General features: G+C 40.4%; 1 protein-coding gene across 1 annotated transcript; it reads right to left on the bottom strand.

The window, feature by feature from the left end:
* Window positions 1-2,536: 2,536 nt before the first annotated feature.
* CASP8AP2 (caspase 8 associated protein 2) lies at window positions 2,537-23,489 on the bottom strand. The gene is made up of 9 exons (XM_084284306.1): window positions 23,423-23,489; window positions 23,082-23,162; window positions 21,152-21,252; window positions 19,911-19,985; window positions 18,617-18,732; window positions 13,667-16,191; window positions 8,261-11,219; window positions 6,482-6,581; window positions 2,537-5,499 (listed from the first exon to the last, which is right to left on the bottom strand). The coding sequence occupies exons 1-9, from the start codon at window positions 23,460-23,462 to the stop codon at window positions 5,443-5,445; spliced, it is 6,054 nt and encodes a 2,017-aa protein (XP_084140432.1). The 5' UTR covers window positions 23,463-23,489; the 3' UTR covers window positions 2,537-5,442.
* Window positions 23,490-23,667: the final 178 nt, after the last annotated feature.

The raw sequence follows: 23,667 nt of genomic DNA, 5'->3' as shown, positions 1-23,667 counted from the left end.
TGACAGCAGGCTGCTTTGGGACAATTTACCATGTTTCTGCACAGTAAGTGGTGTTGTTAAAGGACTGTGCATATGCGAGCTCGTTCATGGACTGTAGAATTAATTGTACTTGAAAGGGAAGTAGGGCCATGACATGGGGAAACGTGGCAAAGAACAGAAGTGCAGGTAGCCCTTTGCCTTTGGATGTGAGCAAGAATTTGTGGTGGCTGAAGAAACTTCCTTGCTATAAGCATCTGTTTTAGGTGAAAACAGCTTACAGTGTGAATGCTAACATGCAGCAGATCTTATATGTGTGCACACGCATGAATCACTGAAGCTGAACTGTTGAACTCTCAGGCACAAACACGCCACTTGCCTGCTGCCACTTGTCAAGCTGGCAAAGCAGAAGCAGCAGGTCTGAAACTTCCAGGAGATGCAAGACAGAAGCACCACCAAGGAGACTGGTCCCCCATCGTGCTTCTGCACCTGACTATTAGAATTAGGAAAGGTAAGGGTTTGGGTGTCAGAAAGTGTGCCGAAAAGATAGGTTCCTAAAAAGTAGTTTTGGAAAGACAGGAGCCTGGAAAGAAGTTAGGAGAGTATGGTTGGAGGAAAGATCATGGAGGTGAGAGACGTGCATGGTGACAAATGCTGAGGGATGCCTCAGGATCTTGGCCAGTGATGCCTGAGATGGGAAACTGCGAACAGTGGCACAGCAGGAGCCAGGGCCTCCCTGCCAGGAAGTGGGGACCCAGTGAGCATAAATGCAGGAATGTGAGGTAGCCAAATAGGGTGAAAGCTGTGATCTTGGTTCTGCCACAAAGCCCAGTATTCAAATCCAGAATGGAGAGTTTGCTTTGTCTTACCCATGACAGCACCTAAATCATTGGTGGCAGCTACTAAAAATAAATAAATCAACAAACCTCAAAATATAGCTCAAAATATTAGGTCCAAATGCACTTCTTACAGCATTGCAACTTTTGATATGTGTGTAGGAACTGACTTTAATCTTCTTATAACACAGACTGTGTTTTCTTGTACTAATATACTGCTGTGAAATTGAGCCTGAGAAGAAGGAGGGCATGGAGGGAAGGTGGGTTTAATTTTGTTTTTATATCTTACTACCCAATTGTCACTAATGAGCAATAAATTAATCTTCTCCAAGACGAGCCTGTTTTGCCAATCACAGAAATTCACCAGCAATGTCCATGTTTTTATCTCAACCTTTCTTCATCGTCTTTCCCCTGTCCAGCTGGGGAGGGCAGTAAGAGAGTGTGGGAGGCACCTGGTGGCCAGCAGTGGTCAACCCACCACAACACTACAAGCAAAGCATAACCCCCTGAGTTAGAAAACTTTGAGTTCACTAACAGTCACCTCACTTAAACTTGAATATTTTTTCCATTTTACTACAGACAAGCATTTACCAGCACTAGATTTGTTCCTTTTGGGGCAAGTTACCTGTTACCATGCAAAATAAAGCAGGCCATTGGTATCTTTCCAGCCCTCAGAACTGGCAGATCTAAACTCAGCCTCCACGCCAGACAATTTTAAGGACAATTATGTTCCAGTTCTTAGATTCAAACCACGGACCTCTTTATTTTAACAAGAACTATGCATCGTCCTTTCTGTTAAGGTATTTACCCATTTTGTTTTGTGTATTATCTCTTGTGACTCAGATGGGTTTGCTTTCGGTGGCACACCACAGTATGGTTAAAATTCTGATGGCAGATGAAGTGTCAGCCACCCCAGAAAATTCATCCCTCTTTCACATAAAGCCAACTTTGGTCTTGACACACCTCTTGATTGATTCCATAGATTCCTCTAGGAAAGCTCAGAATTCCTTAAACCTGTTTCTTGATGTGCTTTAGCATTGCAGCCATACTTTATGAAGACAAATCGGTAAGGATTATTCTCCAGGTGCCTTTAGAATGAAGATAATGAGTGCAAAAGCAACGTAAGCAGCTATCAATTGCTGGATTGGCAACTAAATGACTTCTCTGGAGCCCAAAGAAATGACTTTTCTCCAGTCTACAATTAACCTGTATGGATGGTTAATGGGCAACAGACTACGCCTTAGAAAGAACCCCTCAAAATTCAATACCTGATCCCCATGATTTCACTGATGACGTAGATCTGTGACTCCTCCATAAACCCTGCTTTCTGAATTTCCATGTTGGAAAATTTTCCAATACCTGTGCCAATTAGGATTTTTTAAACCAAGTCCTGTAAAAATTTGCATGTTGGCTAAAAGCAAACATATGCCTCAACAGCGAAGTGCAGAGGGACTCTCAAAGGGCTGCCAGCTACCCCTCCATTAAAAAACCTTGGAAACAAAAGTGTCTTTGCCTTTGTGATGGTTCACTCAACAAATAAATAATGTTTTGGGGAAAAGAGAATCAGTGAAGACTGTAATTCATAAATAGAGGATGGTTTTATATAGTTGGTTAAATTGTTCAGTTTCTGATCCAGTCACGTTCCCTAAAAAATAAGCAGTCTGCAATAGGAGCAGTAATTGTATCAGAGCAGCAGCTGATTGCTTCCATGTTTATTGGCCAGGACATCAACAGAGCTACTAATTCATACAATCTAACAGAAGTCAATTTTAATGCTGCTTCACAGCATTTGTAGTTGTCAAGCCATTAGAAAACAGTTCTGGAAAATGTTTTCATTTACCTGAGGTTTCACAAATAAGACTGTAGATTTACATACAGTACTTTTTGCATATATGTACCAAAACTCTTACTGAAGAAATAAATTACAAACAATGGTACAAAAGCACTCCAAGCCAACTTTTGTTCAACAAGAACGTAACTGTGGGGATTTTACAGATTTATTTTTTGCATTACTCTTACAGTAAGCAAACTATTCAGTTTATACAAAATAAACCTGGAGTTTTATATAGTTAAAAAAAATCATCTTTGGCTAAACAAAGCTCTATATTTATACATATATTTTTATATATACATATACACACATCAGATATTTTACATGACCATGTAGGAACCTGTACAAATACTTACAGTAGACAGAACATTAAAAAAAAAGTTTCATAATTTACAAAATAGGAATCCAGGTCAGAACCAGAACAGTCCCATCCCCCCCAACCTGTACAGATAAGAAAGTAAATAAACACAGACAAGGAATAAACAATTTCATAATAAAATACTGTCTGCTTTTCTGAGACAGAGAGGAAGCACTTAAGTAGTGAGGCTACTTCCCTCAGTGCCTTCGATATTGTGCACTTTTTGATCTATAAGGATATGATTAAAAAAATACTCTTCGTAGAGTCTGATTTTTCCACAAACATAAAGGCTGCTCTGCCAGCTGACCATTCTGAGAACAAATTTGGTTAGATCTAAATCTCAAGTAAGTAAACAATTGTCACAAACGTTTGTTAAGAACAACCACGGATAGGTACAGAAATCCCCAACGATATCACTAGGCCTTGCCTACATAGCTCATCCGATCATCAAAAGCAAATGTTATAGAAGTATATGTGATGGAAGACTGCCAGAACAGGCATCATAACTTACTCAAGTAATTCCTTTTAACAGTTTCCAAAGTGCTGCCTAAAATGAGACTATACACTGTCTGGCAGCACGACAGTCGGTTCCACCGGTCATGTTTACAGTATTCCAGAGGTGTCAGTGGCAACATCACTGATGAATTATCTGATGGTTTATTAGAGTGAAAAGTTGGTCCCGTTAGTTACTACGTCTCAGGAAGGGAGCCAAAAATCATTACGCTGAAACTGAAGAAGTGTTCATTGGGTTCTGGAAAATATAATTTAATCCAAGTTCAGAGGCAGTGTGTTTAAGTGAGCTAATCTCAGCAGCTGCCCTGACTGAATAAAGACTACAGCAGTTCTGATCCTCAGCACTGACTAAAACCTCAAACATCAATGAATCCATAATGAAAGCATGACCTGTGCAACCCTAGAGGGGTGGAAAAAGAAAGCTTTTTAGAAATTTGGGAAAACCAGCAACATGTATATGACGTGTGTGTTTGTGCATATAGATACATAAACACACTTTCAGTATGTGCTGGTGAAACTGGAAGCATTTATAAGAGTCCTTTAGAATCAAAAAATACCACAAATTTCCAAACAATTTGTAATGATAGATACAACTGCTGTCAAAACATGTCTAATTGTCAAGCTTTTGAAATTGCCTGTTTTTACAAAAAAAAAAAATTCTCCCAATTAATTACTATAAAATAACATTTTGTAAGACTGTAAAAGTCTGTTTCTAAATTAGTAATAATATATATATATTTAAACAGAACAGAATGTTCATTATGCAGAAAACCTATGCACTTAAATTAATTTAACTTAAGCTAACTTAAGCACCTTTCCCAGATGTAGTTTGGAGAAGATAAATCAGCCTTTTCCAGATCAAAAAAAAAAAAAAAAGAAAAAAAATCCTTTATTTTTTTCTGAAAGAAAAAAAATAATCTGCTATACAAAATTCAATGCTAAGTCTTTTTGAGTATCAGCAGAACTGCAAAGTCTTTTAAGTCTTCAAGATGGTTCTTGATAAATGAACACTCATCAGTCTATTTCACAGTTTAAAAGAAACTGAGGAACCGGTCACTGCATTAACGACTGGCTTCATCGTCTCCCAGCAGCTGGGACTCATTTTACTTGACTTCAAAAACCCAAATGTTAGGAGTCTAATCTAAGCCAACTGTCTAGACTTTCTCCATTGTCAATGGAGACAGATGGGCACCCTGAAGGAGAAATTCATTCATCTCTTTCTGTTGAACAGGAGACAGTAAGAAGCAGCTTACAGAGCATGCTTGAAGTTGAAGGCAAACCCTACACTCTGCTAGATGCTCCCCTTGAAACCCACTAATGAACAACTGACAAACAGTAAAGAACCACCTAACCTTACCATCAGAATCTGATTACTGAATAAGCAGCTTCTGGAATTACTGAATTGTTGGAATCAGTGCCTTGACTTGTTTTAAAAGAAAAAGGCCTAACTTCTTAATGTACCACTTCTTGTGCTTCAGCATAACCGTAGCCTATCAGTCCCCAGGATTACCTACCAACCGGATTCCAAAGAACTCAACTTATTAAAATCATGTTTTGTTATCACCATATGCAGTACTTCTGCCAAGATAAGCAAGAGCCACCATTTCTATTTGACTGCATTTGCCTACGGAACACATAGAACCAACAGATGTCACGCCCTTGAAGTGATATTGCTCCACTTGTACGTGCACATTCTTTCTCAGCAGTTTGTTCCTGACGTTTCCTCTGCATTACTCTGTTGCTCTGACAAAACATTTCAGAGGAAACACGGACAGGGAGGTAATAATTAACAGTGCATCAGATTTACCAAACTTCGTACTCTGACTTGGATACCTCCCGCTAATCCCACCACACGAACGCAGTGGCTCTGGTCCATCACTGCTGGTAACAGCTAAACCCTGCAACCACAAAGCAGTTGGATGGTACATTTACTTGCACTTGGATTTCTTGAACAGCTTCATTAACTGCTTGAATCTTTCTGAAACCTAGTGGAGGACAAAAAAGGCACATTATTAAGGCCCTGGAATTTCATACCAAGACAGACTGATCTCACAGTGTAAGGTTAAAAAAAACAAACAAGAAAACAAAAAAGAAAACTTATTTTGTGCTTCTTGTTAGCTTCTATTATGTTTTAAGGGGAGAATTTTCAGAGCACCACACCCACATTAACTGGATTTGTACTCCAAAGGATTTAGGAAGTCTTCCTGCATGCACCTTTGACATCTGAAATAGCCTCCAGGTTCATCCCAGAGGCTACTAGTGGTTTAACACACATTTCTTTCTTACCAGGGAGAGGGTTTGAAAGGCAAAAGACAAAGGCTTCAAATCAATTAGACCTGAATTTTGCTTACTCACTTAACTATAGGATTCAAATGAAAAAAAAAAAAAAAAAAAAAAAAAACATTTTGTGCTACACAAAAAGCACACCTTGTTGGCTATTTTCTACCCTCTTGTAGAACTGTTGTTTCAGGTATTTACAGCCCATGGTGGTGCAATTTGCCTCCCAAAAATTTTACAAAACTGGTCTGCAGGTGAGAATCCAACATTTCTGAAGAATGCCATAAACACACAGACATCACTGTTTTACATATGCCAACCATCCACCTCAACAATTTCTAAATCCCTCAAAGCCATGTCAAGGCTATTGGTTTCTCCAAATTACTTTTCTTTATCTTATTGCTGCTTCAACACCAGTGATAGGCCCCTAGCCTATCACTGAATGCAGCAGTATCAAGGTGCCAATCAAACAGATACTGATGAATCCCAGGACCATAATACTCTGTTAATGTGTATTTTTAAAAAGCGACATCTGGGAGAATCAGAGATTGATTTTTCAAGAATTCCCCAACAAAAGACATGAGGAAAAAACAACTCCAAATTAACAAAGATCTCCAGAGGTCTCTGTTCAACCGCAATCATAAAAATATCAACGTAGTTGTTATCAAGGAGAAGAATGGTAATACCTACCTGATTGGGGCTTTTGTTCAGCCTGGTGGCTAAGGAAACAAAGGTTTTACTTGATGGTCCTTTTCTCTGACATTCAAGTAAAATTTCTCGGTCGTCATTTCTACAGCAGAAATGGATTTTTAAAGTTTTAAGACAGATTTGAGATGTGCACAAACAATAAAAAAAAACACACCTACATGAATATATAAAATTCTGAATACTTCCAAACTACAGGACATGAATTCAAATAGCAGCAATGAACTGATGGAGGACTCCCCCCTCTACTGGCACAGAACAAGAGTCAGTGCGAACAAGAAAGTGGCGGTGAGATTACGTTATCCTGTCAGGAAGGGCAGGATTATTAAAGGAGTTAGCCCCAAACCAACATGATTTAAAAGACTTTTATGCTTCTCAAGCAGAAACTTAAAGTTCAGTTGTAAGGAAGTCCTGAATTCCACAGGGGCCAGTAGTTTGAGGCAGACTTGTCTCAGTTTGCATGGCGAGGCAGCACCTTTCACCAAAGGCCCACAGAAGTTCAGAGACTAAACAGAGAGGTGTCTGCCTTCCATACATGGCCTCATACAACAAACACACAGAGTGCATCTCCAGTTCATATGAGAAAAACAGGACCAGGAGTCTATTCGTAAATGTGTCAATGATTTGCTCTTTGCCTTGTTTATCAGTTCAGGTATTTGTAAAATGTGTACAGATACTGTTGTTATACAGTAGCTACCATGGATCTTTTGGTGAAACATGCCACATTCAATGAAATGTATTTAATTTCCTTCATTTCACAGAAAAACATAATGGTTAGCCTAAAAAAAAAAAAAATCTATTTAAATAGCGTAGCTCAAAGATGGACAAAGACTGAGACAGAGAAACCATGGTCATATCCACAAGGGAAATTTTAACAGTATCATCCTCCCTCACTGGTTTGCATGTTAAAAATCATATTGGCTTTTAGAGTCTTTTTATCCTGAAGGATTTTATTTAAAAAAGCTACCTCAAAACTTAGTACACGTCTGAAGTTTACTTCAGAAAAACATCTGTCCTGAATCTTTTCAGAGCCTCTATATACGCTGTATGTACAGCACGTGTTCCCACACAGTGTCTGGGCTGAATACTCCACGAACAGAGCACACTGCTGCAGATGGAGCAGCAGAGACCCCAAAGCAGCAAACTGTTGGCTCTCGTGCCTTTTATCAGTGGGGGAAATCTGCAGCCACTGTCCTTTGTCCAGTCACCAGCGCCCCCAGGACTTGCAGGAACATCAAAGGCTTCCAGCCCTGCAGAGGCTGAGTGCAATTTTGGGGCAGGAGACCCAAAAATTACAGACAGTACAATATAGTAAAGGTCTTGTTACTTGAGCATATCAGCTTTAAAAACAAAAGCAGAAAATACCCATGCTTTGGTAGATCTGGGTAAGTGAAGGAATTAGTTATGACGTATGGAAGTCTGACTCTTTTTATGGCAAATCCAATTTAACCTACCCAAGAAATAATGAAAGATCATCCTCTTCCAAAGGCTGCTACATGAAGTAAATTTGTTTCTTATATTTGTTTTCCACAGGACAACAAGAGTGAAACAGACCGTGGTACCTTTCAATGGTACTCTAAGGGAAGAAATCATTTCCACAAAGCCATCCTGCACAGGCAGAAACTCCTACACCGCTATTTGGAGGATATAGAGCCGAATAACTTCAGCTGTCAGCTAAATATCCTCTTTTTCCCACTTTCCAGTGTATTACATAGCTTAAAAAACAAAAGGAAAGAAGAAACAGATCAAATAGGGAATTATTACCTTGTCCAGGAAACTACTACTTCTCCCTTTTTTTTAATGATGTTTTTGGCATACAGACTAGGCGATGTCGCACACGAAGCCAAAGGAGAAGACTCTTTGTTTTGCTGCAGCTCATTGTTCTTAACATAACATTGTTTGTGTCCCAAATTTATCTCTTCAGATTTTGTGTCACTTCCCTCGCTCTCTTCGCCCACTTCTTCTGTCTCTTTTCGTTGCCTTTTTGAGTTGGAATTCTCTCTGACAGCCTCCTTTTTACGTTTTTTATTACTTTTGTCATCTATACTTATCTGGGAGCCCACATCAGAATTCAGAGTGGGTTTTTCTTCAAGATTACATTCGCCTGTGACAGTCTCGTTGGAAAGCTCTTCTGTTAAGTCTATGAATCCATCAGAGCACTCTTCCAGATCTTCTTTCCTATCACAGATTTCTGAGTTTCCTGTAGGAGCTTGCTGACTCGTGTTCTCTGCAGCAGATCCCTCTACAAAGCATGAAGTTTCTTTAACAGCATCGTCTGTTAAGTCTATGCACGACCCTGCACTGCATCCAACAGGAAACAAAGCTTGGGATTCAACACCTGCTTCATTTAAGTTTTCAGATACTTCCAATTTGTGTGTCTGAGACTGCTCAGAGCCTTCATTTGAGCTTTCAACATTGCACTTATCTGCGTTTGAAGGTTTTCTACAGGGCCCAAGCAAGCCAGGAGTTGCTTCCCTTCCAGTGCTACTGTGAGACTCCTTTGGAGGCTGAGGCAAGGCAGAGTTTTGCTCTTGTCCAGTGCTGCCATAAGGCACCTGATCCGCCTTAATCAGATTGGGTTTGACAGTTTCCAGCATGGTGGCAGCTACGGCACCCTGCCTGCCCCTTTCTTTTTCAACACTTCTCACCTCTTTTTCACTCTTGGCTGAGGATGCCCGTGCCTCCTTCACTGAAGCCACCTGCTCAGAGGCTGCTGCGACGGAGGGCACCGCGCGCCTGATCTTCACGATGAAGTGATCGTTGGATTTCTCCATGATCACCGCTTGCATCGGCAGGCTGGGGCGGCACTGAAAGCCAGGAACAATCGGACGGCTGGTCCACGACGAAGAACAACTTGACCTACTGCTCGAGTTATCAGATTCTAAGGCCAAGTGAATGTCTTGTTCCGTGGCATCCTCCTCTTCAAGAAGCGCATCCTCGCTGTAATGTGCGCTGAGGACACCCTCGGGAGTTGAGCCAGAATTACTCTCAGGCTTCAGGAAGCTCAGGTGAGCATCTGATTTCAAAGGCGATGGGATAGTCAGGGAAACAGCCAGGTCCTCAAGGAGGATGGAGGAAACAAACGATTTGCTCTTTTGTAAACTGCATTCATCTTCTTTGCACGAAGTGGCGCCTGTAGGAACCTCAAACATGCAGCTTTCATCCAGCACGTCTGGATCGACAGACATCTGAAGCCTCGTGGTTAAAGAAGGAGCTCTCATGGGTGAAACAACAGGCCAGCTGATATCCTCCACCGATCGAGACTCCACAGCAGCCTCCTTCGGAGCAGCCTCTTGCACTAGCTCAGCAGCATTGCTTCGGCACTTCTGACTATCTGGAAACTGTTTTTCTGGTGTCCTGAACTCCCACTCGTGTCTGTCAATGTTGCTACCGACGTTTTTTTCCAAGAGATCAGAACCTTGCAACAAGCTTTTGAAAATCTCGCCCATCTGAGCATCACTTACAAGATTAAACGTAAGACTGGATGCTTGCTGTTCCGTGAGCAGCTCGTAACTCAGATCAGACTTGTTAGCATCTCTGGATAGCTGGAATCCTTCTTTGTCGTGTTTTACACCCTTCAAGGGAGTGACAACGCCTTGCAAATTATTCTCTTTAGAGGGCTGCACTTTGGTTAGGGAATTCCTTGTGTTATCAATGGAGTTGAGACATTTTGTAAAGGCGGTTTTTGCTGCATCTGTTTTATTCTTCTCATGGTGACCCTTAGCTCGGTGATAATCCACAATGTGCTTTGAAAGGATAAATTCTTCAGGTTTTTGAGATCTGGCTTTCAGAGACTTTTTTCTAGATCTTTGTACATCATTTTTATGGCCGATTTTGTGCTTTTGTTTTCCTGTTCTTTCATGCTTCCCTTCCTCACTCTCATTCCCCACCTTTACCATGTCACACTGTTTTACAATGATTCTCTTTATCTTGTCAAATAAGTAGTCAAGCTGTTCGTCTACAAATTTCCATAACTGTTTTTTCATATCTGATACCTGTTGTTCAAAGAGACGGTCCACTATGGCATTCTTTTTAACTTGCTTAAGTTTTGCCTCTATAATATCACATATGTTCAATTTTAACGCCTCGCCCGATGTAGACATTTTGGAAAAGTTCAGGTATTTTATTAACGACGTAAAATTTATGATAGCAGATTCGATAATTCTGTGAAAATGCTGAACTGGGAAGTGTACCTTGAACTTCATGTAATTTTTCCTCATCTGCTTTCGTATAGCTCTTAGCATCTGCATGACTTCTTGCACGCTCGAAGGTTCAACTATAACTTGAACTATTTTTTCAAGACAAGTGATGCTCACTGTTTTAGTTTTCTTCATATCCTTTGAGGATCTGAAAGCCTGGTTTTTATGCCTCTCTCCGTTCTTCTTTGTACTTACTTTCACAGAAACAAATTTTCCGTTATCTTCGCTGCAGCACACAGCTTTGTTCTTTTGATTCTGCGGACTGCTGGTCAAATTCCGTGTTTCAGGAGTTTTTGGTCTTGAAATTTTGGGATTTTCAGAGCTTCTTTCTGGTTTAGATTTTCCTTCATCTTCATCACTACTTATGATTTCTCCTTCTTCTATTTCATCCGAAGAGATACTCAGCTGGGACTCCATCTCTAGATGCTCATCAGACATGCTAACTGGCTTTTGATTTTCTTTATTTACCTCCTTTGACAAATTCTTTGAGGGGCAAACAGCAACTGTGCCTTCAGGAATTAAATCTAGAAAAAGAAAACAGTTTGCTAATCACCAGCAAGAACACAATTATAAATAGATGTTTTGAGAAAAACAGGATCCTATTCTGTAAAGTGACTCTGTCAGAGTTGTTAGATTGAAATCGCCACTGACAACTCAGGAAGCTTCAAAGGGCAAATAAGGACTTGCCATTTCACCAGAGACGCACGATCTACCTTACAAACATATCCATTGAGAAGAGAACAATCTGTAAGTTTCCATCAGTTTTGAACTTCTTTCCACTCCCTTTAACAAGTTTTATGAGCACTGCACAAGCTGAATTAACGTTGACATCGTTAGGGATCAACATTTGCATACAATACTTGGTTTTCTCTGAACAGTCTCACAATGAAAACAAAATGAGCAGTATGAATACCCTATTAGAGTCAGCATTCAGCTAACTTCTCCCCCACTGACAAAAAGATCTACTTAACCCTGCAAGTCTTCCAATGCACTAACCTACTAAACAAAAAGAGAGGACCATTATATAGTAGGTGCCGTACACACGATAAACTCCTTTCGCAGTTTTTGATGCATTTAAGATTGCCAGCACCACAAAGAAGCAAAGTTTTTGTTTGTTTGTTTAAATTAGGAGAAAGCCTCAAGTTCAGGTTCCTGAATGACAGAAATAGGGAATGAGATACATGAAAGGAAAAGCTGATAGTTCTGCCAAAGGTAGAAATCCTTCCTGTAAGTTTACGTCCCCCCTATAAGTTTATTGTTTTATATTTTTGAGATCATTAAATATGCATTTAATAATTATTTAAAATTCAAAATGCTTTTGTTAAGAAAACTAAGCAATTGCAGTTAGCTACAAAGCAGCATATTGCCAAAGAAGAAAAGGCAAGCGAATTGCCAGTGTACAAAAAATCCACTGAAATGCCTGTGTATTGGTTAATGAGTTTTGCAGCTAATTACAGGCTTGTCGGACACTCTAGTTAATAAAACTCCTGTGTTCAATCTCACATAGATTAGACTGCTTAACGACTTCTAACAAACATTTCATCTCTTTATGATCCTATCTGAATTTCTTCCCATAATAAAACAAACTTGTGATTAACGCTTTTGAGCAGTATTTGAAAATGTTCACACGGATTCTGCGGGAGCAAAAACGTATTTCTTTCCTGCCTCCATTCCAGTCTCACAACGATCGACACCTTCCCAAACTCATCAATGTGATGCTTTGACAAACTAAAGCACAAAATCAAAGTGGTCAAAAGGCACGATGAAACGTCCCCCTTCCTGCTCAACAGTAGAGATGGGAGTGCTGAATAGCAAAGCCAAGAGAAGCCAGAACCTCCCATCAATTCAGCAGATGCAGAACATTTGACAGGCATATTGCTAGTTAGATCACAAAGGAAACGAGGCATCTGACTTCACAGATGGAATCACTGCTCTGTGATACGGTAACAGGTTGTGGACAGGACTGGCTCCTCTAATAAGCGACCCAGGGAAACGGCACAATATGAGAAAAATACTTTGATGTGATGTTCAACTACTCTGCTCCCACACCGCCCCAGCCAGTTCAGAGAATACAAACCACTGCATGAATGAAACCAACCACTACAGCAGCTCACACTTGAGAGTGTAGCTTTCTGAAGTACAAGGGAGAGAATTTGAGACTACCCCACACTAAGATTCACAAAACAAAGCAAAGCAAAACAAAGGTTATGACCTGAAACATAAGAAAAAGGCTTTCAGTGTAGCTCTCCCATTCCTCTTCTACTAGGAAGTCAAAACTTCCAAGAAAACTTTTTACTGGTTGCAGAGCATTACAGGAAGCTTTAAGAATCACACAAGGAAAAGATTTAAATGTTGAGTTCAGCATTTTCTCTTCCTTTTTGTGCTGCCACCATATTTTCTCTCTTTGACATTATGTTTAGGAGTCAGCTCTTAATGGTGTATCCTAGTGTTCTCTGATTTGTTCTACTTTTTTGCCCCTGACTGTCTCACAGTTATAAAATATACCTTAAAATTCGGAGTGAAATTCACCCAAATGGAGAGTTCTCTTAGCTGACACTCTCAGGTACTCTTTCCAGTTTTCACACAAATAAATACTTGAAAGAATAGGATCCTAATTAACTTTTGCCTCTAAAATTTCAGAGAAATACCTGATGAGATATAGCCAGAAGTGACCACAATTAAGAAACATACATATATGATTTTTGAGAAGTTTGTAAATCAACTTATTTCAACCATTCAGTGTTAAGCAGTAACTCCAGTTTTGCTTGCCCTACAGTTCCATTGGCTACAACCTTGACTGTAGCATTACATGGTTCCATATAAACCAAAGGATCGTTATGACTGACACAGCTAAAGAAGCAACCTGTACTTCTGAGAAAGCAGTTAAAAAAAAAAGCCATTTCTGCTTTCCATGAATGCCTCTTTTAAGGCTTTATGGCCAAAACAAATTAGAGCACATATGTGTGAATACCTTTGTTATAACTCTTCCCGAGACCTTTGCAGGGACTCTCCATCCTAAGTGCTTTTGCCAGAGGGCGCATCGGGCTGTTGAGCGGGCTGATAGCTTTCGGAATGTACCTCAAGTGATTGAGATCGATGCTCAGTATTGAGCTGTCATCATCAACGGGTACCGGGTTGGTTTCTCTCTCTTTAGTTCTAGGGTGCACCTCACTGCTCAGAGATGTTGTTGGACTGATTTCAGTGAAGCCCGGCCCCAGAGCACAGGGATTCTGGTCGAGCAATGGTGCATCTGGATCAGTTGCTGCAGTTCTGTCAGGTGACTGAGACGTGCTCATGCTCGTTTCACAGACAGTCTTCTCCTCAACAGGAGGCTCCAGATTTTCTGCAGCCAAGTGATCGCCATCCTTCACTACTTCCATTAAAGAGTCTGGTTTTGTTTCACTGATGTCACCTGCAGACTCCTCACAGGACTCCAAGTCACCAGAACTTTGGGCTTCCAAGTCCCCTAAGCCAAGGTTTTGAGAGCCATGGTGGTCTGCTGAGTTTTCCATGTCAGCAGCTAGCCATGTTTGATCTTCCTCTTCTTTCCCTGTTGCTGACTCAGGAAGGGCTCCCAGACTTTCACTGCCCGGTTCGGACTGCACCACTTCTGCTGCTGGCACGTTATCGTCCTGCATCACCCCCACTGCCACGGGCAAGTTCTCACATGGTGCCACGCTCCCTGCCACCTCCAGGGAGGGAGCTTCAGGGTGATCCAGATCCATCTCAGCCACTGCTGAGGCTTCTGATTCAACCGGACCACAAGCCTCTGCTGCTGCTGACAAGGTTTCAGCCAGCATCTCCTCAGGAACCAGGACCTCTGCTGCTCCTGGCAAGGCCGGGGACTCTATCTGGCTCGCTACCAGATCTGGTGAGGTTTCTGAGCTCACTTCATCAGTTGTCACTGCTGGCGGTGCTTCAGGCTGTGCTGGATCTGCTGCTGCTCCTTTCAAGGCTTCATTTTCAGAACTGACAGAAGCAGGCACTGCTGGTTCCACGCTGATTTCAGCTGTGCTGTCCTGAACTTGTAGTGTTGAATTAGCCTGCTCTGCAGGAGCACAGTTAACAGGGTGGGCAGTGTCTACCATTTCTGCCTGCAGAGTGAGCTCTGCAGTTCCCTCATCTGTGGCCTTTTGGGAAGATGTTTTAAGTCCATCAGGTGGAGAAAGGCATTGTTTTTTTGCAGGCGATAGAGTTAAATTCAGCTTTTCCATAAAGCTAAGTTTTAAGTCCTTGCTTTTTGTCACAGTGTGATCTTTAGTTTTGGAAAATTTATGGTCTTTTAAACCGTCTGCTACTCTTGATGTTTCTTCTGACTTAGAGGACTTGTTTCGTTCACTTTTTGCAATGTCTGTACCCTTCTTGAATTCCTTTGTGTACTGGTGAGAAATCTCTTTTGTAACTTTTCTTTCATTCCTAGAATGTCGATTTTCATCCTGATTGTCCCTCTCTCTTTTCCTTTTTTCTTCGGTTCTGTGCTTCTCTGATTTGGAATGTGCTGTTTCCCATTCATACCTGCTACTGTTTTCCTTGAAGCGTGCATGTTTATGCTCTCTGCTGCTGGAATTAGAAGGTGAGGACCTCCCTTCTCGAAAGCTGTGATCATTTGCTCCTCTGTCTCTCTTGCAGTCAGTGTCTCTTCCTTTTCTAGACTCCTCCACGCGACATTTACGTGATTCATGAAGAGTCTTTGAATGTTCACTCTTTGAGTGTGGACTGCTCCCTCTACCAGACCTTCTTGGCTGCTCCTGCAGCTTCTCATTTAGTTTAATTTTTTGGCCAGAGGTTTTTTCGTCTTTATCATGTGTTTTAATGTCCTTTTTAATCGCATTTGGTGATCTCTCATCTGCATACAATTCTCTTGTTAGACATCTGTCTTTACCAGTAGCTTGTTTCTCCCAAGAAGAAACGCCCCTTTCTATTCTTCTCTCTACAGCTGGGCTGCTTTTGAGTTTTATGCTCTGACTTTTTTGTTGCAACTCATTTTTACTAACCTTCTCCGGAAGGGTCTTCAGCTTTTGATGAGGATCTGAATTCCCCTCTTCACTTTCAACACCGTTAGAGTTACCACTGTTACCAGTGCTCTGATGTACTTCTCTTTTGTACTTGGTGACAGTTCCCCTACTGTATTGTTCATCACTTTTCATTTCTTTTTTCTCCTTTCTGTTATCCTTGTTGCAACTATGGTCATGGTTCGGTAGACATAAATGAGCACCATCGCCACACAGCTCTTCAGGAGGGTATCTCAGTACGTACGGAGTGTTTCTTTTTTCGGAGCTAAACTTCCCGTTGTCCCCATTGTGAGATGAGTAACTGTGGTGCGTATCCTTTGAGCAGTCATTTTTCACTCTATGTTCCGTCTTTACGTTGTCACCTAAGTCAGAAGGTCTGAATTTGGATTCTTTAGCTTTACACATCTCCGAACACCGTCCGTTGGTTGATCCAGGAAGATACGCTCTGGTGAAGCTACTTCGATGATTGGGAAATTCCGATAGCCTGTTTATACAAAGAAAAAACACACCTCGTGTTAGTTTTGAAATGTATTTAAAAATAACTAAACCCAAATTACAGCGGCCAAAAGCCAAATTACAGTATCTCTCTACAAGCTTGTCATCCTTTCTTCCAGCTCCAAGTTGAAGAAAACATGGGATAAAAGGGAAGTTAAATAATTTCTACTAATACACAGTAAAATCGTATAATTTGTACACATATACCCCAAATGAAATTTGTGTAAGGAAAAAGCAAGATCTGTGGAAAAATACTGTATTAGGTCTAATTAACGCTTTTAATAATTTAAATTAATATTTCACTATCCAGCAAGAAAAAGAGTCTTTTGTTAGGAAAAAGTTGTTCTTTACATACCCATGGTTTGCAGTATCAGTGATTAAAAACAAAAAAAGAGCAATTCAATAGTTTACTACCCTGCAGACTGGCAGCCACAATAGGCACAAAACCGTGCTTACTCTACCCACCGAGAAAACAAACTACTGAGGTTGAAACTTGCTGCAAGCTATGGGAAGCAAGTAGTAAACTACAATAATCAAGCCTCATCAAGGCCACGTGCTACTGCTGCAAGGTCATCATAAGAAAAAAATACAAAATTAAAAAAGCACACGTAATCTGTATAGCCTGAACTCTTACTCACTACTGCAAGTACTCATTAAAGTTACCTCACCAGAACAAAAAACAAGACATTCCTGCCAGGTTCAACAAATTGCTTCGTAACAAGGACATGATTAAAGGCAGTGGTGACTTTCTTAAACACCTTCTACTATTCTCAAAAGAATCATAGATTGTGTCTAATCCATGCAGAAGAAAACAGAAATAGAAGTGATACCAATAAATGATGGCAGCAAACCGCCTTTTAATTTAGTCAAGCATAAAGTAGCAGTGTCCAATTGTAAGAAAGCAGTTCTTTACCTCCACTACATAACAGAATTGGTTTTGCTTTTTAAAACAGCACACTCCTTTTGGAATGAAGCAGTAAATTTAAATGTGTAACAATCAGCTTAACTACCGGCTATATTCCAAAATTGTGCAATTGCGTGATGAGAATGGAGCTTCCCATTGAATAACGCTGCTCCTGTTGTAATCCAAAGCCCTTTCCTATATTTTTGTTTAATTTTGAACTGTACTGTCAAGATTTTGCCATTAAATCTGTATTCATGAGTGGTGAATGTAATTGTGTAGAACAATTTTTTTTTTTGAGATAAACACTAACAATTTTCCTGAAAGATATAATCTTTGAAGCAGCCTTCACAGACAGGCTGCTGAAGGTGAGCTCATTTATTACAGATCATGCAACAGGCAAGGCGTATGTCTAAGACCTCCACGTGCCACTGTCCTTATGATTTTCCACAACAGATGCCTCCAAAACAGCTAGGTTAAGTATCTCATTCAAGAGTTTTCACCACCATCAGAGGGTACTGCAACAGAGTCTGAAAAATCTTTAGTGACAGTGAGTATTCAAAACAAGAATATACTTTAAAAAAATGTAATTTGGAACACTAAATACTATGCTCAAGGTGTGAAAGTGACGGTTATTGTTTCACAACCAATCAACTGAAAGAATTACACAAGGCAAAACCTCTTGGCTTCAATCTGATAACTTCTCATTTTCTTGATTTGGAAAAAAATGGCACAGTTAATACACATACAGCCTCTAGCAGGATAATAGTAAATAAACATTTTTATGACACTTTTGGTGCAAGAAAGCGTCAAACTGAAACACAGACAAACTGATGATGTGGCTGACGTCACACAAGTGACAAGCAGGTGACCTTGCAATAAGCTAGGGGTCCTAAACTGTGGACTATTAACTGTGGTTTCAAGCAGTCTAAAAACCTTACCCTCAATTACTGCATACTTAAATATTTCCAAACCTTCCTTACAGTAAGATTAGTAATACACAGAAATAACCAAAAACCCAAAAATCCTCTAGCTGCTGTCCTCCATCACTGGGAAAGAGGATTTTCACATCTTGCTTTAAAAACATTATATAGTTTCCTTATGTCTGTTCATTGACTATTTGAGAAATTTCATGGAATTCATCTGTCTGCGACTATAAAATAGAGCAGTTCCAAAGCTGAACCATGCAAAATATCCACTTTGAAACATGCAAGGTTGTTAGATAACCCAACACAAATGGGTGATTAAACAAATCAAACTAACAAAAAAAAAAAAAGAAGTGACTGACAAGGCAGTCACTCTTTGCATTGCTCCTTGTTTTTTCAATCAGAAACCAAAGATCTCACCAAGCAAAAAAAAATAAATACCTGCTTTCTCAGACACACTATTGCAAAACTAGTGTTATTTACTAGCTAATGATTTTACTTAGAATGCACACAAAGTTTGTAAGAAGTATATCAAGGTGATCACACAAAAAGCATGTTTGAAGTTCCACTGAAGTTCCTAGCTGTACCTTTGATGGAGATTACTGATTTCTTCATCCTTACGGTTAATTTCCACTCTTGCTGTTTTGATAAGTGCTGAAATATTCTTTTTAAGAGCTTGGTTCTCATTCTGTAGAATGATGTTCTGTTTTTTAAATAAATACAAAAAGAAAGTGAGAAGGGTAGAGAGAGCAGAAAAGAGAGAGAAAATGAGAATTAGTTTAGGAATCCAAATACATAACAAAACAGTACAAGACAATTGTTAAAAAAAGACTTATCATATGTACACTGACAAGTGAACATTAAAAAAAAATGTTTAGAGAAGTCAGAATTACTGAGATTCAAAGGATTTTTATTTTTTTTAATTATTACTTTTTAAACATCATTCATATTTCTGCTCCCATTTATGTTCCAGGTAGTTACTTAGAAAACAAAACAAAACAACAGAGCTAAAAACCTACAATCCTCCCTTTTGCTTCATTCGTTTACTCAATTTGTTGCTTTCATGGTCACTGCATCAAATAACAGATGTAGTTTTTAACAGCTTTCAAGAGATTGAGGGAAGGTATCAAACACAACTTTGGGTGCTCTATCGTTCTCACATTTCTAGACACTTTGTTCCAGAAGCCTGTCTGTCAATTCCAGAGACAGCCCTTCTTTTAATAACTGTCTTAAGCAAAGCCAGAATAGAGCACGTATGCTGTCCTCAGAGCAGCATACAGATTTTGCAGGAAACAATACAGAGGTGCCATAGAGCAGAAACTGCTTACTATTTCAAAGCATAGAATATTTGGGACTTATCTGTAACACACAGTAGAGCACGTAGCAGAATTGCCCAAGGTAACCGAATTATATGGGATGGCACAGCACAGGGACACCAGCTCAAGCTGAAGATAAGTTCAGCCTTATCAAAACGGCACTCTGCTGAACGCAGCCATCCTCTTCCAGCTCTAATGACAGCTTGGGTTCCTTGCAACCTGCTTCCTACTGCATTACAGACAGATTTTTATCAACCAGAAAACCATGGATTTTTCTGATAAACAGTTATTTAACATGCTTATTTTTTAATTAAGGAGACAGAAGGTAACTTTTTAAGCAATTCAAGTCTTACTGCATGCAACTCTGTAAAACAAGTCAAGTTACCTGGTGATTTTGTCACACGATATCCTAACAACTCTCCTGGCACCTACAGAGGTGTTTTACAATCCATCCGTGTAATGAATTAATTCTAGAGAGAATATGAAATGAACTCTCTCTCTTTCTAAGCAATATTCAGTTTGCTTCACATAAATCTTAACAATGTTGCCCTTTGAACTACTGTACCTGTGCCTGTATTTCCTTAAATTTCTTCATCAACTCTTTAATTTGCTGTTGACATTTTCCATACTCTGCCTGCAACTGTCAAAGAGAGAAGAATTCACAATACAGAAGTGGACTTAATCACATAAAAAAGCGACTCCTCTAGACTTACAATGTGCTAACACAGCAATTTATGTTACGAAGCTCTGTTTTTCCAAAAATACATTTTCAAAGCCATATTAAAACAAAAAGCTTCAATACACTCCAACAGGCATAAAATTCACTAAAACGTCACAGACATTCAGATAAGAGGGAACCTGTATGTGCTTGCCCAACAGTCAGGCTAGAGAGTAACAGGAAGTCAAAGTATTGTGAAATTAAAGACAAGATTATTGGGAAGCAGGAACTCTCTTAGCCCTACAGATGGCAACGTGTTTGTCAGATTATCTATAATACAAAATAGGTAAGGAAGAATATGACACAGAGTTAACTAAAAAACAGACTGCCAAGGACACGCTCTTGTCGAGATCACAACATTAAGTAAAAAGCATTTAGTGTGAGCCCTTCTTTAAAATTAGATAGCAATAAAACTTTCACACAAGAAGTGACGACTTCCTTATTTGCTGTTTTTGACAGTCAATTGTTTTCAAACTTTTGAAGTGGCATTTTCATCATTTAGCAGCTTACTGGATGTTTTGCTCCTGCTTCTCCTCTAGTGTGTATCTGTGGACTCTTTTCCCTTTTACTCTGAATCTTGAATTTATAGTTAAAATGTGTCTTATTGACCAGGATGCGTGATGCTGCATGAGCAAGCGTTCTGCTCATTTGCTAGAATCAGTCATCTACTGCATAGCTGTCTCCAGTCCTGAGTACATGAGTTCGATTCATGCCCTATTTGCATTAGACTGCTAAAATTTCTTGGGTGAAACATCAAGACCAGCCTTGTATCAGAAGGCTGAACAAACATTTACTTAGAAAGAAACCCTGGTAAATTTCTCTGTCACATAACTGATACAACTTGCATGCAAAAGGATGCTAAACGAGGACAGACCATGCCACAGAGACAGCGAAAGATTTACCGATTCTGATAAACTTGCTGACAACAGCTTTATGAACAAACTCTTGGTTTTATTCCTTTACTTAAAAGCAGTTTCCCTGTTTTCCCAATAATGTGAGCATACTGACAAACATTTTTGCAAGTTAAAAATGAAAATTGGGAAAAAAAACAGAAACAGTAAAATTATTTTTGTCATATTAATACCCACCTCATTGTAAGATGCTTCCTTTGCAGTTCCTTCTTCAATCAAGATCTCATCAAACAAGTTTAAACTGTTTCCAGCTGGTGTAGAATTTGGAGCAGAGTTGTCTGTAGAAAGAAAAATAAATTACACAAAGGAATTTTCCCAGCTAGACTGCACTGTGTCACCAAGGAGAAGACATGACATTATCTGAAGAAATTCCCATCCTGAATTTCAGCATTTCTGTTAGTTTTATTGGAATTATGTGATCCAATTTACATCAACATAAAAAGTAATGATGAAAATTAAAGTTCAACTGAAAGTACCACGTTAGAACAATTACAGAATACCCAACAACAAAGATGGGTGCATTTTGTGACTCACTGATAAGTTGTTTTGAGTCAAAGGAGAGCTTCCTCGCAGTAAAACTACCTCATTTACACAGCATGAAGGGCTACACCTAAGCAGTGATGCAAGGTTCCACAATTCTAGAGCTACCACGTAGCAGAAAGCTAGAATAAATATGCACATCCTACAAGTTGTTCAGCTTTTGGCCAGACTTGTCTTTGAAGTATTTGCAGTTGAAAAGCATTTTTGAGAAAAAGAAAACTCAGCTGCCAACAACCTACACATTCACAAACACAAATTAGTTGTTCAGAATAAAATGGGAGGAAGAAAGAAGGAAAGGAGCTACTGTGGAGTTGGTGTGGGGTTGAATACCATGCTGCTTCTGCTGAATAAATGTTCTGTGCTGCTTTATGGTCCCTCACAATGTAAATTCCCTTGTTTTAGTTCCAAAGACATTAAAAGAAAAAGAAAAAATACACCCAAATTATTTAGATGACAGTGCTCTTTCCTCAGTGAGCCTGTGCGCTCTGCTCACCTAGCACACATTACTGACAGGACCTGATTTACAACACCTCTGAAACATGGATGAATTTACAGCCAAATAAACGAAGTAAGATATCAAACCTGCGCTTCAATCTTTGGATGATACTGTAATGCAAGAAGTATTAACGCACTGCAAGAAGATGTGCAAACATGACGTGCTGTCATGTAGCAAAAATCTCACCCACCTTTTTTAAATAATAAAAAAAAAATCCCTCAGAACTAGACTGTATCAAATAATTTGTACCATGGGAAATGTCTGCATTTTGTTACCTCAGTGCTCCCTGCACCTTTTATTTTTACACAACAATGTATTTCAGTACCTGAAATATGGACTTATATATCTTAAACATGCTAACAAATATAAAATGGAAACTGATGTACAGATGCCTTATGGCTACAGGACGCAGTATAGTCCTTCCATAAGGATTAAAGGAACTCACAGAATAAGGTCATCACTTGTTCAAATACTAGAAACTGCATTTAATGAAACTGGACTTTACGACTCCTAAAAAAGAACACATTATGGGTCCATTTCTTTCTTACCTTAAATGAAATTATGGTGACACATAAAAGAGGAAAATAACCTACATTAGCACGTGAAATTACCAAGAATGTAGCAAAAGATCAAAAGGACCTACTGAATGTACTCTATCGCACAGAAAAAGTATGTCTTGGAGCTCTCACTGCTGATTTAGTGATCAGTGACTGTTGGCTCTGGTCCTGAAGCTATTTAGAAAACACAAAAGGAAGGTGCATTTTTCACAGTAATGCATCTTGTAGCGAGGCACAGAGTTGAAGTTTCTCTGCACCCTTCTATATGCCCCAGGTCTCTTAAAATAACCATCATCACGTGAAAACTGCCCCATAATTTAGCTAAAACATTTAAGAATTCTCAGCTGTATTTACACAGAGCATAACGTGGATGTCTTCAATTTAAACAAGTAGAACACTGAAGCATATGCCAGCCCAGCTAAACCTAAACCTGATGCTAACTGCTGCCTTGCTTGAAACCAGCCTGGAAAGCACGGTGGCTACGATTCTTGGAGCGAGATGCGCCCGTACCCACCAGGAACCGTCAAGCCGTTGTCCAACCCATCGTAAATATCCACTGAGCTCTCATCGCCTTCCTTGAAGGGGGAAGCTTCAGCTAAAGAGAAAAAAAGATAAGAAAATAAAGCAGACAGCGTAGCAGCGTAAACATTTAACACATTCTGACTTCTAACTTTGTTGTAGTTATAGCTCTGACCCTGTAAGAGCGCCAGCAGCAGTTGCTATGGAGAAAAAGGCGAAACCTCAGCCCCCTGCGCCCGGCCGGCCGTTGGCGACCCCCCCCCACAAACCCCTCACAGGCAGCACCCCCCCCTCCCTCCCCTCCTCTCCCCTCCCCCCCCTCCCCGCTGCCCTCACCGTCGCAGCGGCTGCCCGGCCCGCCCTGCCCCGCCGCCATGGCCCGGCCCGGCCCGGCCTCCCTACGGCCTCGCCATGGGCACGGAGCCGCCTCAGCAGCCCCCGCGGCTCCGACCGGGGGCGACACCGGCGCCCGGGACCCGGCAGGGACCTGAGGGGACCGGGGAGGGGAGGGAGGGGTGGGAGGGGTGGGGGGGTGGGGGGGCGCTGCCCGCCCGCTCCCAGCGCTCCGCCGCCGCCGCCGC

Source organism: Netta rufina, assembly GCF_964035555.1.
Source record: "Netta rufina genome assembly, chromosome: 3".
NCBI classification, from domain to species: Eukaryota; Metazoa; Chordata; class Aves; order Anseriformes; family Anatidae; genus Netta; species Netta rufina.
The sequence above is the reverse complement of the archived record's forward strand: the minus strand, read 5'-3'. Positions and strand labels throughout refer to the sequence as shown.